Genomic DNA, 16,119 nt, shown 5'->3' on the forward strand with positions numbered 1-16,119 from the left:
GTAATCTCACATCCCCTTGTCTTACTGATGTTGGCTTTTGGACGTTTTAATCAATTTATCTTATTACCGTTGTCTTATTTATATATCTTAGTTTTAAACCAAACACATGAATCTAACATTCCCAACAATCTAACATTCCCTAAGGTACGTAATCTAACATCCCGTGAACCAAACAGCCCGTAAAGATTACAGAGCTGCCAAGTAATATTGTTGGACCCCACAGAACTGTTATTTGGACAGAAAATTTTCACCCCCCATGACACGGATTTGAAAATGTAATTTTACTTTTTTACTTAAAAATGATATGTAATTTGACATTTCGGCGTTTGAAAGATATTGTTTCAAGAGAGTATTACGGAGTAATTAGTTTTTGATTAACATTGCTAAGTACCTTGTGCTCAGATGACATGTAGTGACCTCTTCCATGTGAGAGGTCATGAGTTTGAAGATTGAGCTTCAGTGGAGGCATTGTTGACTCTTTGTTCTTCATTAAGTTGAGTATGTTTGAAAAGAAGCATTCAAAAAACAATTTAGATGTGATATGTGCTATGTATTGACAACTGTTAGTTTTCAATTGGGAAGCAGTATGGTTGTTCTTCGAAAATATTATATTAATTTTGGCGGGAAAGAAATAAATTTTATTTTAGTTCTATTATGTGTTACTTATTAACAAATATTTAGTATTCAATTTAAAGAGTATTACCTTCTAACCAAAAAGTGATAAGTTGTTTTTATTTTTTAATTCAAAAGTAATATGTATTGTGATGCGCCATGAGACTCGGTCACCCGGCAATTGTTATGTTGTGCAACCGTGTGCACCATGCATGGTGCACACGGTTGCAAAAACGACGTCGATTCATTAAAAAAAAAAAAATTCGTTTGGATCGTCGTTAATGGCGTTAGGCGGTTTCCTTTCGTATTCAAACAGTAGGATATATCCATAATTTCATAACTATATATCCACAATTTCATAATTATATATCCACAATTTCATAACTATATATCCAGAATTACATAACTATATGTCCAGAATTACATAACTATATATTCATAATTTGACAACAGTACATTCAGAAATAATAACTACACATTCATAATTTCATATCCATATATTCATAATTTCACAACTAGACATTCATAATTACATAACTCTATATTCAGAATTCTTAAAGTGCTTGTTCACATAGAACCATATTCATAATTGCATAACTACACATCCATAATTTCAAAACTATATATCCATAACTTCATAACTATATATCCATAACTTCATAAGTATATATTCAGACTTTCATAACTATATATTCATAATTACACGTCGATTTGGAGTTTTTGTAAAAAAAGAAAAAAAAAATTATTTGATTGGTGGAGTTAAATGGTGCCACTAATGGCACCGTTACTCCATCATAGTAAACGGTGTCGTTTTGCAACCGTGTGCACCATGCACAGCATAATTTGCGGTCACCCGAGGCCATTTTATTGATCGAAAAAGTTTTGATCCAAAAGATGGTGAAGGAAGAAGGTTTCTCCAAGTTTTATTAGACTAGGAAGTCATAGTGGCCCGAGGGAAGGAGGGGTGAAAAAGCATGGTATGTAACCCATAGGGCCGGATTTTAGGCTGCGCAAGCTAGGCTACCGCACAGGGGCCCCAAAGTTTAGAGGCCTAATATTTAATTTTTACCTAGCTAGTTTATAAATAAAAATTAAAAGTTTTCAGTTCATTTTAAAAAGTTCCATGAAGAGATGGTAGAAATGTGTATTTATTATATTTCAACTTGGAGGTCTAAGGTTCAAAACTTGTATATGTCAAATTTTTAAAAATTATGATTTTGGAGGGCCTCAGTTATTTACCCGAACAGGGCCACAAAAACCTAAAATCCGGCCCTGGTAACCCAAAAAAGTCACCCGGACGGAACCGATGGGCTGATGGAGTTGGGTCATGGGTGGGTCGTTATATCGTGGACCACGGTGCACGTGCATCGTGGTTAAAACGATGTCGTTTCTTTAAGTAAAGAAACGGCGCGTCATTAATGTTAACGGAGCGTGCATTTTTTTGTATGTTAATATCAATTGACACTACAGTGTATTTAAACCGACACTGCCTCACGTATTATTTTTATATTATCAAATGAAACTACAGTTATATCAGAATGATACTTTAGTTGTGGTGAAATGAAATTGCAGTGTATATAAAATAAAACTGAATAACATTTCACATATTTGAGTGTATATTGTACAATGAAGCTATAATTATATCAAAATGATCATGTAGTTGTGTTTTAATAAAATTATAGTGTATATAAAATAAAATTAAATAACATTTTCACATATTTGAGTCTATAAATATCGAATGAAACTATAGTTATATCGAAATGAAACTGTAGTTGTGTTGAACTGAAACTGCAGTGTATACAAAATGAAACTGAATAACAGAGTTACTTTTTGCCGAAGGGTGCGGAACGACGCAAAATGGATGTCGTTTCTTTTCATTAAACAAAACGATGTCGTTTTGATCCGCGGTGCATAATCGATTATGCACCGCGGTGCACGATATAATTTGCCGGTCATGGGTGCACACCAACACCATACACATGACTTGACTATTAGGGGAGGAGTCAACCGTTATGCTGCGAGCACGTGCCCACCCTGTATGGTGCGCACGAATTTATATCCATAATTTCTATACTGTAGATCCATAATTTCTAGACTCTCGGTGAGTTAAAATTTATACTTTAGATTCATAATTTCTAAAACCGCAGGATCCATAATTTAAATACAGTAGATCCATAATTTTTATACTACACTGATTTGTGAAAACATGGTTCAACAATTGGAATCTAAAGTATAAATTTTAACTCACCGAGATTCTAGAAATTATGGATCTACAGTATAAAACTTATGGATATAGATTCGTGCGCACCATGTGCATGGTGGGCACGTGCTCACAGCATAATTTGCCGGGAGGGAGTAAAATATTAAGGAGTTGCTGTCAAGTAGTTATCAAACCCACGACCTCTAACATGGTAACACAAGCACCAACCACCCAAGCTACTCAAATTTTACGATTTTCAAAAGGCAAGATGCTCTATTTATTCATGCGAAGATCGCTAACATCCAGGTAGTTGGGGGGGGGGGGGGGTACACGTGAATGACCAAGAACGATAGCAAGCTAGAGCCATACATTTGTCGAGTATCTAGAAGGGCCTCTATACTATAAATAGGCAATCTTATTTCCTCTTAAGACACCATCCCTTGTACTTACAATCCTTCATAGTCGAGTGGTATGTGATTCTAATTTCTAACAGGAGCACAGAGAGTCAACTCCCATTGGTTTAGGTCAATATTTCGTGCTTTGTACGTACTCTTCAAGATATAGACATTTTTATGAGATCACAGTAGAAAATTGTGTGCCTATGAAATGTTAAAGATATATTAATTAAAATTCAACAGTCTCACACAAAATTAACCGTAAAAAAAATAATTTTCATGAATATATGTAAAAAATTTCACTAATAATTTCTAAATGAGTTAATACTAGATTTAGTTATTGACCACGTACTTTGAACTACCTCAAACACGGGTTGAAAAAGTTTTTTTTTTTTTTTTTTTTTTTTTTTTTTTTTGGGTTAAGTATAACAAGGTGTATTTATAATGGATTTAAAATAATGGTTTTTAATAAAATTTTAATTCTTTTAATAGAGTCTCTCTACACTTTTGTAAACTTTATAAAATTTCATAACAATCTATACTATATATAAAAACAAAATCCTGAAATTTTAACTTCCCGCCCAATTCCTAAAAAATCTCTCTTCCAAATAAAATATACTGATTTCTACTTTCCCATTCGTACAATAATTCTGCGTTAAAATTCTATTCTAATATTATAAAATTGTGTAATACAATCTATACTATATATAAAAACAAAATCCTGAAATTTTAACTTCCCGCCCAATTCTTAAAAAATCTCTCTTCCAAATAAAATATATTGATTTCTACTTTCCCATTCGTACAATAATTCTGCGTTAAAATTCTATTCTAATATTATAAAATTGTGTAATACAATCTATACTATATATAAAAACAAAATCCTGAAATTTTAACTTCCCGCCCAATTCCTAAAAAATCTCTCTTCCAAATAAAATATATTGATTTTTACTTTCCCATTCGTACAATAATTCTGCGTTAAAATTCTATTATAATATTATAAAATTGTGTAATACAATCTATACTATATATAAAAACAAAATCCTGAAATTTTAACTTCTCGCCCAATTCCTAAAAAATCTATCTTCCAAATAAAATATATTGATTTCTACTTTCCCATTCGTACAATAATTCTGCGTTAAAATTCTATTCTAATATTATAAAATTGTGTAATACAATCTATACTATATATAAAAACAAAATCCTGAAATTTTAACTTCCCGCCCAATTCCTAAAAAATCTCTCTTCCAAATAAAATATATTGATTTCTACTTTCTCATTCGTACAATAATTCTGCGTTAAAATTCTATTCTAATATTATAAAATTGTGTAATACAATCTATACTATATATAAAAACAAAATCCTGAAATTTTAACTTCCCACCCAATTCCTAAAAAATCTCTCTTCCAAATAAAATATATTGATTTCTACTTTCCCATTCGTATAATAATTCTGCGTTAAAATTCTATTATAATATTATAAAATTGTGTAATACAATCTATACTATATATAAAAACAAAATCCTGAAATATTAACTTCCCGCCAAATTTCTAAAAAATCTCTCTTCCAAATAAAATATATTGATTTCTACTTTCCCATTCGTACAATAATTCTGCGTTAAAATTCTATTCTAATATTATAAAATTGTGTAATACAATCTATACTATATATAAAAACCAAATCCTGAAATTTTAACTTCCCGCCCAATTCCTAAAAAATCTCTCTTCCAAATAAAATATATTAATTTCTACTTTCCCATTCGTACAATAATTCTGTGTTAAAATTCTATTCTAATATTATAAAATTGTGTAATACAATCTATACTATATATAAAAACAAAATCCTGAAATTTTAACTTCCCGCCCAATTCCTAAAAAATCTATCTTCCAAATAAAATATATTGATTTCTACTTTCCCATTCGTACAAAATATTCTGCGTTAAAATTCTATTCTAATATTATAAAATTGTGTAATACAATCTATACTATATATAAAAACAAAATCCTGAAATTTTAACTTCCCGCCAATTCCTAAAAAATCTCTCTTCCAAATAAAATATATTGATTTCTACTTTCCCATTCGTACAATAATTCTGCGTTAAAATTCTATTCTAATATTATAAAATAGTGTAATACAATCTATACTATATATAAAAATAAAATCCTGAAATTTTAACTTCCCGCCCAATTCCTAAAAAATATCTCTTCCTAATAAAATATATTGATTTCTACAATAATTCTTGATTAAAATTCTATTCAAATATTATAAAATTGTGTAATACTATTCCTATTCTAATCTATATTTATTCTATATATCACTGTTGCAAAAATCGCACCGCTGGCCGCGGCCGCCTTGCCGGCTGAACCGGCGTTTATCTTCTTTTTTTTTTTTTTTTTTTTTTTTTTTTTTTTTTTTTTTTTTTTTTTAATTTGTAAAGTTTCAAAAGTTTGGGAAGGCATAACTTTTGGACAAATCGTTTTTTAAAATTGCGTATTTTTTCGAGATCTATCCACCGCAAACTGCCGTAGGCGGTTTGGCCCACCAATTTCTAAAAAAAAAAAACTTTATTAAATAGTTTCTAAGAAAAAACTATGAGAACCTTACGTTTTATTAATGAATTTTTAAAATTTTTAATTAAAAAATTATCCCGTGCATTATTTAATAATCTTTCTTTATAATTGGTCAAATTATTTAATTATGGTAAATTATGGAATAATTAATGATGGCAATTGAAATCCTAGAAGAATATAGAATTGAAGAATATTTAATTATTGTTATATTATTATTGTGACTCACGGAATACAATACAAAAATATTTTATTATGGTTATATTATTATTGTGCCTCACGACTATTATATACTAACAGTACTTGAAAAGAAACTAATGATAATATAATAATAATAATAATAATAATAATAATAATAATAATAATAATAATAATAATAATAATAATAATAATAATAATAATAATAATAATAATAATATAAGTGGTAATAATAATATCTAAAAGTAATTAAGTGTTAATAATAATAGTAAGAATATTAACGTAAGAATTATAACATAGAATAAATCGTAATAATTAATAACTATAGTCTAGGATTAAATTTGAAATTGTCAGGAAAGATAAGCGACCTCTGTTGAAATTAACTCTTAAATAATTATATATCGATTTAAATATTCTTAATATATTACAAAAATTTCATTCCATGCATCGCACGGGTGAAAATACTAGTTTATATAAAAAAAAATATTGATAGAGCTTTAATAACTTTAATGGACTTTTTAAAAAATACTAGTTAAAAAAAAAAAATATTGATTCGTGCGCACCATGTGCATGGTGGGCACGTGCTCACAACATAATTTGCCGGGAGGGAGTAAAATATTAAGGAGTTGATGTCAAGTGGTTATCAAACCCACGACCTCTAACATGGTAACACAAGCACCAACCACCCAAGCTACTCAAATTTTACGATTTTCAAAAGGCAAGATGCTCTATTTATTCATGCGAAGATCGCTAACATCCAGGTAGTTGGGGAGGGGGGGGGGGGGTACACGTGAATGACCAAGAACGATAGCAAGCTAGAGCCATACATTTGTCGAGTATTTAGAAGGGCCTCTATAAATAGGCAATCTTATTTCCTCTTAAGACACCATCCCTTGTCCTTACAATCCTTCATAGTCGAGTGGTATGGGATTCTAATTTCCAACAGGAGCACAGAGGGTCAACTCCCATTGGTTTGTAAGTTGGTTTAGGTCAATATTTCGTGCTTTGTACGTACTCTTCAAGATATAAACATTTTTATGAGATCACAGTAGAAAATTGTGTGCCTATGAAATGTTAAAGATATAGAAAATTGTGTGCCTATGAAATGTTAAAGATATATTAATTAAAATTCAACAGTCTCACACAAAATTAACTGCAAAAAAAATAATTTTCATGAATATATGTAAAAAATTTCACTAATAATTTCTAAATGAGTTAATACTAGATTTAGTTATTGACCACGTACTTTGAACTACCTCAAACAGGGGTTGAAAAAGTTTTTTTTTTTTTTTTTTTTTTTTTTTTTTTTTTTTTTTCGGTTAAGTATAACAAGGAGTATTTATAATGGATTTAAAATAATGGTTTTTAATAAAATTTTAATTCTTTTAATAGAGTCTCTCTACACTTTTGTAAACTTTATAAAATTTTATAACAATTTATATAAAAAAAATTATTGATAGAGCTTTAATAACTTTAATGGACTTTTTATTTTAAAAAGTCTACAAAAGTCATTAAAATTCTAATTTAAATACATATTCACAAACTTTCAATGACTTTAATTCTTATTATTTATAATTTTCTTACATAAGTGAAATGTTATAATGATGAATATAGAAAAAAAAAATCAAAAAATGGATAGTGTGCGAGTTTCCCTCGTCACAAAAAAAAAATTATATTATAATGGTGAATATAGAAAAAAAAAATGGATAGTGTGCGAGTTTCCCTTGTCACCAAAAAAAAAATGAAAAAAAATATTATAATGGTGAATATAGAAATTTTTAAAAAATATATACAAGTATTTATGAATATTATGAAACATATAGTATATTTTTACGAAGATAAATTAAAACTTTTCTTTGTTTAGGCATTTAGGGAGAAAAAGCTTCTAGAGAAAGTTTAGAAGTTTGGAGTCTGAGAAATGGATTTCAACTATTTATATTCGAGAATAAAAGTCTACAAAAGTTGTAATCTACTAGTAGATTATATAGAAGTCAATCACTTTTTGAATACTAATAGACTTTTAAAGACTTTGTACAAATCTGAATCGAATGTCCGCTAACTTTTAAAGATTATTTAAAAGTGAATCAAATAATAATAGACTTTTGAAGACTCTTTAAAAGTTTATCAAATATCACAACATTTTTAAAATCCTCTTAAAAGTTTAAAAGTCCATACCGATCCATACACCCCTAAATATTTAATACTTATTGGGTAATCAGGGTTGATTAATATTGGTTGAAATTTCACAATTTTCTAACTGTGTTTCAATACAATGTGTATTAGTATTCATCTATGACATTTCCTTTTCGAAATAAATTTATATAATAATGTTTAAATAGGTCTCTAAACTACACGCGAATATATTATCAAGCTTAAAAAATTGTAATTAGGTCTCTTTTTTGTTGGTGAGGATAATTAGGTCTCTGAACAATCTAAAATTATATAATTAAACTGAAATTTATATGTTTGACCTTTTATTAATGGTTAATTTATTAACATTTTTAAAAATAATTTTAAATTAAAATAAAATTTTAAAAAATCCCAAACCCGACAACCCCTCCCCCGCCTCCCCGGCGGACGGTACCCTTTTTTGGTTGCGCTACTGTCAGCACACTAAGTGGTAGGGGACTGGCCAAATGATTTGCTCCATTCACATGAGTGAGGTTCGAACACCCAACCTCATGTTTAAGGAACGAGGTGCTGAACCACCACGCCAACCATGTTGGTTACCGATCAATACTCTAAGTATGTGTCAATGTGTATTAATATTCGTATATTCGTTTTCCAAATTAATTTACTCATTCTAGTGCCCCCAAGGCAAAGGTGATATAGGTAAATGACAAGAGTTTCTTAAGTTCGTGACAATATACATCACTTCATGATGCTCAAAAGTCATTCATCTAATTAGGGCGCTGTAGAAAAATTGGTTGTAGTGGTTGGAGCTATCTACATTTTGAATCGTATATTTCTTGAAAGATCGTTTGAAAGAATTGTGCTTAAAACTAACCAATCTATGACTCTAATGGTAAAATTTTCAATTTAAAAAGTAAAAATTTCAGGTAATTCATATGGTCGGGCACTATTATTTCAACATGGAAATAAATACACAAGAAAGCCGACACGATTTCGCCACCAACGCCTACCTGTCTGCATCAACATCGCTATTGTGATTCATGATATTTGCTTACTATAGCAATCAATTACGGAGTATATAGAATCTAGGTAGCTGTCTAACTCAAGTTTTTGCTTTACTTTTCACCCTTAACACGTACGATTCAAGGTAACTTTTAGGGAGTGTATTCAATCATGATTTTGGTAAACTTTTAAAATGATAGATTTTAATAAATTTTTATTGACTTTCATAGAGTCGTTCAGAACATTTTAAAACTTTGTAAGGCTCTATAAAAGTCTATATAAAAAACATTCATAAATTTTTATCAACTTTTTTATTTTAAAAAGTCTACAAAAGTCATTGAACTTCTAAATTGAATACATTCTTACAAACTTTCAATGATTTCAATTTTTATCATTTATAATTTTCTTACAAAACAGGTTATAATATATCATAAAATTCTTCTTATTATATAGTTCTTCACTCACATCAACATTATTATTTTTATCCATAGTATGGTGAGACTTATATGGGCAAATTATGCTATGGACTCATGTCCACTATGCATTGTGGACACGAGTCCAAAACGATGTCGTTTTCAGGAAAAACGACGACATTGCAATTAAACTAAAAATTGATTTTGTCTCGCCGTTAAGACGTTAACGGCGTTATTCGTTTGTGGAATTATGAATGTACAGTTATAGAATTATGAATGTACAGTTATGGAATTATGAACACAGAGCTCTGACATTATGAACTTACAATTATAAACATATAGTGATAAAATTATGAACATAGAGCTCTAAAATTATGAACATAGAGCTTTGAAAATTATGAATGTACCGTTATTGAATTATGGATGTACAGTTACGGAATTATGAATGTACAGTTATGGAATTATGAACACAGAGCTCTGACATTATGAACTTACAATTATGAACATATAGTGATAAAATTATGAACATAGAGCTCTAAAATTGTGAACATAGAGCTTCGAAAATTATGAATTTACAGTTATTGAATTATGAATGTACAGTTACAGAATTATGAATGTACAATTATGGAATTATGAACACAGAGCTCTAACATTATGAACTTACAATTATAACATATAGTGATAAAATTATGAACATATACTCATATAACGAAGCGGTCTGAAATTAAAATAAATAAATAAATAAATAAATGGTGGAAGATAACGGTGCCACTTACGGCACCGTTCCGTGTCCACAATGTATGCTGGACACGGGTCCATATATAGCATAACGATTGGACTTATATGCTAATTACTTATATCTACTATACTAATAAGAGCCCAAGAAAGTTAAGCCTATAATGGGTAGAAAAAATGGCGATCAAATTTTTTAATCAAATGAAGGGCTCAGATTGATCAGATTTTAATTTTTCATTAAGATTTCCTAAATGATCTTTAATGAATATGATTATCCGTTAACTTTTTCGTTAATTTATGTTAGTTCACCGTTAACTTACTCATTGATTTCAATAAGAAATGTCTTAGTTTTGAATCTCATCTCAATCAAAGTTGGCATAATTAGTACTCTATTTCACTCTTATTAAATTAACAAATAATATTTTAGTAGCTACAACAAAAAAAATACATATGCATTTCTTTAATTTAGAATTATGTGTCTACAAATGTCTTTATTCAAAAAAAAAATTATTCATTATCAATAACTTAAATAAGAGAAATAATTTCATTAGTTATATTGTATTTATTTTTCTCCAGTATAAAAATTCTTTACATTCAAATTCATCAATTGATTATAACATTGACCCTACAATGTCTTTATTAAAAAAAAATTATTCATTATCAATAAATTAATTAACAGAAATAATTTTATTAGTTATATTGTCTTTATATTTCTCCAATGTAAAAATTCTTTACATTGAAATTCATCAATTGATTATATTCACTACATTGTCTATTATCTTTTTTTGTGCACTATTTTTAATTAAATATCAAAATTATAATACAAAATAATGCTATATATTTATTTACCAAATATTTTATTAATACCATGAAAAAATTAAAAAATATATATAATTAATAAAGCCAATCATATTAACTACTTGAGGAATTTGTTGAGAAAGAGAGTATCCAAATCACACAACAAATCGAAGTGAGAACTATATCGCAATGTCCTTGTTTGACAATCAGCAGTTAGCGGTTACCGTTAGCGGATTATATTAGCGATTTTAACCAGCGAATTATATCAACGGTTGGTAAAAAGATATTTGAAAAAATTAGCTGTTTTGATTAACATGTAAAATGACCTAAGGGTATAATAATAATAATAATAATAATAATAATAATAATAATAATAATAATAATAATAATAATAATAATAATAATAATAATAATAATAATAATAATAATAATAATAATAATAATAATAATAATAATAATAATAATAATAATAATAATAATAATAATAATTGTTTAAAAAAATAAAATTAAGCCAATCATATTAACTACTTGGGAGATTTATTGACAAAAAGAGTATTTAAATCACACAACAAATTACCAGGACTATGTGGTCTAATGGTATCCGGGTTGGACTTCCATTTGGAAGATTATGAGTTCAAGCCTCAGTGGAGGCGTTATTGGTTCTTTGTGTTTCAGTAGGTTGAGAAAGTATATGAACAGATACTACAATGTAATAGAGCCAGTAACTTTCAAAAAAAAAAAATAAATCACACAACAAATTGAAGTGGGAAACTATCTCGCAATGTCCATGTTTAGCAGTTAGCTCTTCAATATTAGTATATATTTAATATTTTATGCCCTAATTTTTATTTGCTCTCCCTTATGCCCCGTATTTGGTTTCAACCATACCTATACAATTATTTTATTGACAATTATAATCAATCTTGACTATATTATCTTGCATTTGTAAACTTAGAATTGCCTATTTAAATACGCAAATTTAACATTCAATTATCTATGCATGAACAATTCCAATATAATCTTGCCTTGATATACTTTAAAGTACTTATTTTTAAAAAAATTAAAAAAATATTGGGCATTATCTCAATCGCGCAATGCGCGTAAAAAACTAGTAGTATTAATAAACATAAAAAAGGAATCATAAGAAATTCATAACAATATTGAACACAAAATTTTATAGTAATAGACTTGTTCAAATAAAATATTTAAAAATATAATTACTAGTAGTATAAAATAAAACATTAAAAATATAATATTAATAATATATATAAAAAATTATACTTGATATACTGCTAGGCATCAAACAAAGAGCTATATTATTTGCAATAGCAATTCAGGATTGCTAACAACAATAGGATGCTACAGTTTGCAGCCTCAAATTGTTGTTGCAAATAGTAGTTCGCTATTCGAGTATTCGTAGAAGCCTATATATATATATATATATATATATATATATATATATATATATATATATATATATATATATATATATATACTAGTTTTTTTACGCGCATTGCGCGATTGGGATAATGCCCAATGTTTTTTTTTTTTTTTTAAATAACTACTTTAAAGTATATCAAAGCAAGATTATATTGGAATTGTTCATGCATAGATAATTGAATGTTGAATTTGCGTATTTCAATAGGTAATTCTAAGATTACAAATGCAAGATAATATAATCAAGATTGATTATAATTGTCAATAAAATAATTGTATAGGTATGGTTGAAACCAAATACAGGACATAAGGGAGAGAAAATATAAATTAAGGCATAAAATATTAAATATATACTAATATTGAAGAGCTAACTGCTGATTGCCAAACAAGGACATTGCGAGGTAGTTTCCCACTTCAATTTATTGTGTGATTTGAATACTATTTTTGTCAATAAATCCCCCAAGTAGTTAATATGATTGGCTTAATTATATTTTTTTAAAACAAATATTATTATTATTATTATTATTATTATTATTATTATTATTATTATTATTATTATTATTATTATTATTATTATTATTATTATTAAATATATGTATACCTGATGCGTAGTATATTTGCAAACAAATAATACTCGGAGTACGAGTTATCGATCCACAATGAAGTGGTTGTATCAAGCACTAGTTACTAATTTATTCATTAGAGCTAATCCTAACAATTACTTTAGATGATTGATTTACATAAAATAAAACAGAGATCCAGGATTTTGAAAACAATTAAAGAGAAGATGAGATTCCTGGGATTCAAGTATTTAATCACCTAGTGCCAAATCTTAAGGACCATATTAAAATCTGGGTTTAACAAGTGTGAGGATGCAAAGTGGTATAGAGCTACTCTCGTAGTCACTAACACTAGTGAATTTCCACTCTCGTGGCTTAAACACCCAATAAAACAAGATAAAGCATCATAAATCCCTAACTACTACCATCTCTCGATGCCCAATAATCAAGAATTAAATCCCCCTAATAAATTCTCCTTTCTCAAGGTCCAACCATTAGGTGCAATTGTGTGTGCCCTAAATTATGTCTCAGCTCTTGTTGGTGACACAAACAAAGCAAACGAAACAAGTAATTGTGGCCACTAATTACAAGCATCAAACAATAAAATCACAATCGCAACACAAGTTAACCCAAATAATAATAATATATTAAAGAAACTGAGAGCTCAGACACATTGGTTCATAAACACTTTTACCCAAGAATCTCTAAAGAATTTAGCCAAACATGACTAAATTATACATAGCAAATATAAATAAAGAATTACAAATCATCAAAAGAGTACAAGAATTAACCAGACGATTTTTTCAAATCTCCCTAGTCTTCTTGCTTCCCAAGACAACTTGTGGCTCTTGATTTCTCTCATTGTCTCCAAGAATCTCTAAATTCTAAACTATGAATTGTAAATTATCTACTTTAAACTATTCTATTCTAAAACTTGTCTATTCTAAAACTTGTCTATTCTAATTATTTTCTCTTAGGGTTGAGGAATGTGGGATTTTATAGTAGGTACAAAGTTGGGGCGGAATTGAAATTTTCCTAAATTTAATTTGGAAGTTTAGCTTTGGAATGATTAGGCAATTATTGTAGCCATCTTACTTTGGAATATTGCCATTTTAAATTAGGAAGTTTCTAAAAATCGCGCCTAGTGCAATAGGTATGGTTTGAAAGCTTATTTTGACCCTTCTCTCTTATTATCTAGACTTTGATGTCTTCATAAGATTTGTAGCCCTTCAAGTCTTCTTTCCAATGGCGCAAGAATCACCTCAATCGGACATTCTTAGCATGAGATATGATCAAAATACTAAACTGTCGCCAATCTGTGTGAGATGAAATGTTACTGGAAATTTTCGACGCGTCATGTTTTCTTCTGAGTCATAGGTTGTAGCCCTTCGAGTCTTCTTTCCAATGGCGCAAGAATCACCTGAATCGGACATTCGTAGCATGAGATATGATCAAAATACTAAGATGTCGCCGAATTCAACGGGAATTACAACTTTTCGGTCTTTTGATCCACTTTTCCCTTGTTTGATTCTTGTGATCAAATCCATTGAAAGTACCATTCTTTGGCTCTCTTTGAAGCATTTTAGCCACCTCCTTAGCTTCACCTTCTTTGTTTTGGCTCCAAACTCGTCTTAGAACTTCCCTTGCTTTTAACTTTGACCTAAAATGGTTCAAAAACACTAACAAACACCGTAAAACAAGTGTGAACCATAAATGATAATAGCAAGGAAAACATGTATTAAATAAGCAAAATTAAAGAACTTAATTACTGAGATGATTCAAAATAACTATAAAAACAAGCACAAATGTGATAACATCAATACCCTTAGGTCATTTTAAATGTTAATCTAAACAACTAATTTTTTCAAATATCTTTTTACCAACCGTTGATATAATTCGCTGGTCAAATCCGCTAATATAATCCGCTAACGCTAACTGTTGATTGTCAAACAAGGACATTGCGAGATAGTTCTCACTTTGATTTTTTGTGTGATTTGAATACTCTCTTTGTCAACAAATCCCTCAAGAAGTTAATATGATTGACTTTATTAATTATATTTTTTTTTAATTTTTTCTTGGTATTAATACTTGATAAATAAATATATAGCATTATTTTGTATTATAACTTTGATATTTAATTAAAAAAAATAGTGCACAGAAAAAGATATTACACAATGTAGTTAATATAATCAATTAATGAATTTGAATGTAAAGAATTTTTACATTGGAGAAAAATAATGACAATATAACTAATAAAATTATTTTTCTTAATTAATTTATTGATAATGAATAATTTTATTTTATTTTTTGAAGAAAGTAGCTTAATTCATTGAATCAAAAGCAAGTACAGCAACAAGAAAATGAGGTGCTGTATCATACCACTCCCCGCAACCAGACGTGGAACGCGCCTCCCGAATTAACGCATGGGTTGCACGGTTCGCGGGTTGCTTAGCAAATTTAAAGTTAACCCCGTTTATCGAGGTGGCAACTTCTTTTACATCATCAACTAAATAACCAAAAGCAGAAAAAAAAAAAAGAGTTTGATTGCAAAGCATGAAAACATAACTGTAAGTCCATCTCGACATCGACCTTCCCCATTCCAATATTCTTCAGCCAGCTTAGAGCCTCCCGAATACACAGCATCTCAGTCTCCACCACGGTAAACTGGCCTGACATACGCCTGTTCAATGCCGCCAAGAAACACCCATGCTCATCACGCAGAATCCACCCCAGACCCATCACATTATGCTCACTATCAAGCGCCGCATCTGTGTTTAGCTTCAATCTACCACCGTCCGACGGTTCCGATCTGGCTGAACGTCCTTGCTCAGGTCCATCATTCACAGCACCAGTTTGCAGCAATTTCCAATTAGACCAGAATGTCACAGCCGACTGCTCCACCTCACTCATGACAGCCGGCACCCCCCTCCAAACTCTTTCATTCCTACTATTCCACAACCCCCAACACAGCATAACATGTTAGATAATAATATTAAGGCTAACATAAACTGTAGTAAATGAGTAACCTGCCTCGTTACCGCGGAAGCTTTAGGATCGCCCGAATATCCCCA

At 29.3% G+C, this 16,119-nt stretch overlaps 1 protein-coding gene across 1 annotated transcript; it reads right to left on the reverse strand.

Annotated features, from left to right (window-relative positions):
• Positions 1–15,369: 15,369 nt before the first annotated feature.
• On the reverse strand, positions 15,370–15,958 carry LOC109158009. The gene is made up of 2 exons (XM_019305829.1): positions 15,610–15,958; positions 15,370–15,554 (listed from the first exon to the last, which is right to left on the reverse strand). Exons 1-2 carry the CDS (start codon positions 15,956–15,958, stop codon positions 15,370–15,372), a joined length of 534 nt encoding a protein of 177 aa, XP_019161374.1.
• Positions 15,959–16,119: the final 161 nt, after the last annotated feature.

The sequence above is a fragment of the Ipomoea nil genome, unplaced genomic scaffold (genome assembly GCF_001879475.1).
Source record: "Ipomoea nil cultivar Tokyo-kokei standard unplaced genomic scaffold, Asagao_1.1 scaffold2805, whole genome shotgun sequence".
NCBI classification, from domain to species: domain Eukaryota; kingdom Viridiplantae; phylum Streptophyta; class Magnoliopsida; order Solanales; family Convolvulaceae; genus Ipomoea; species Ipomoea nil.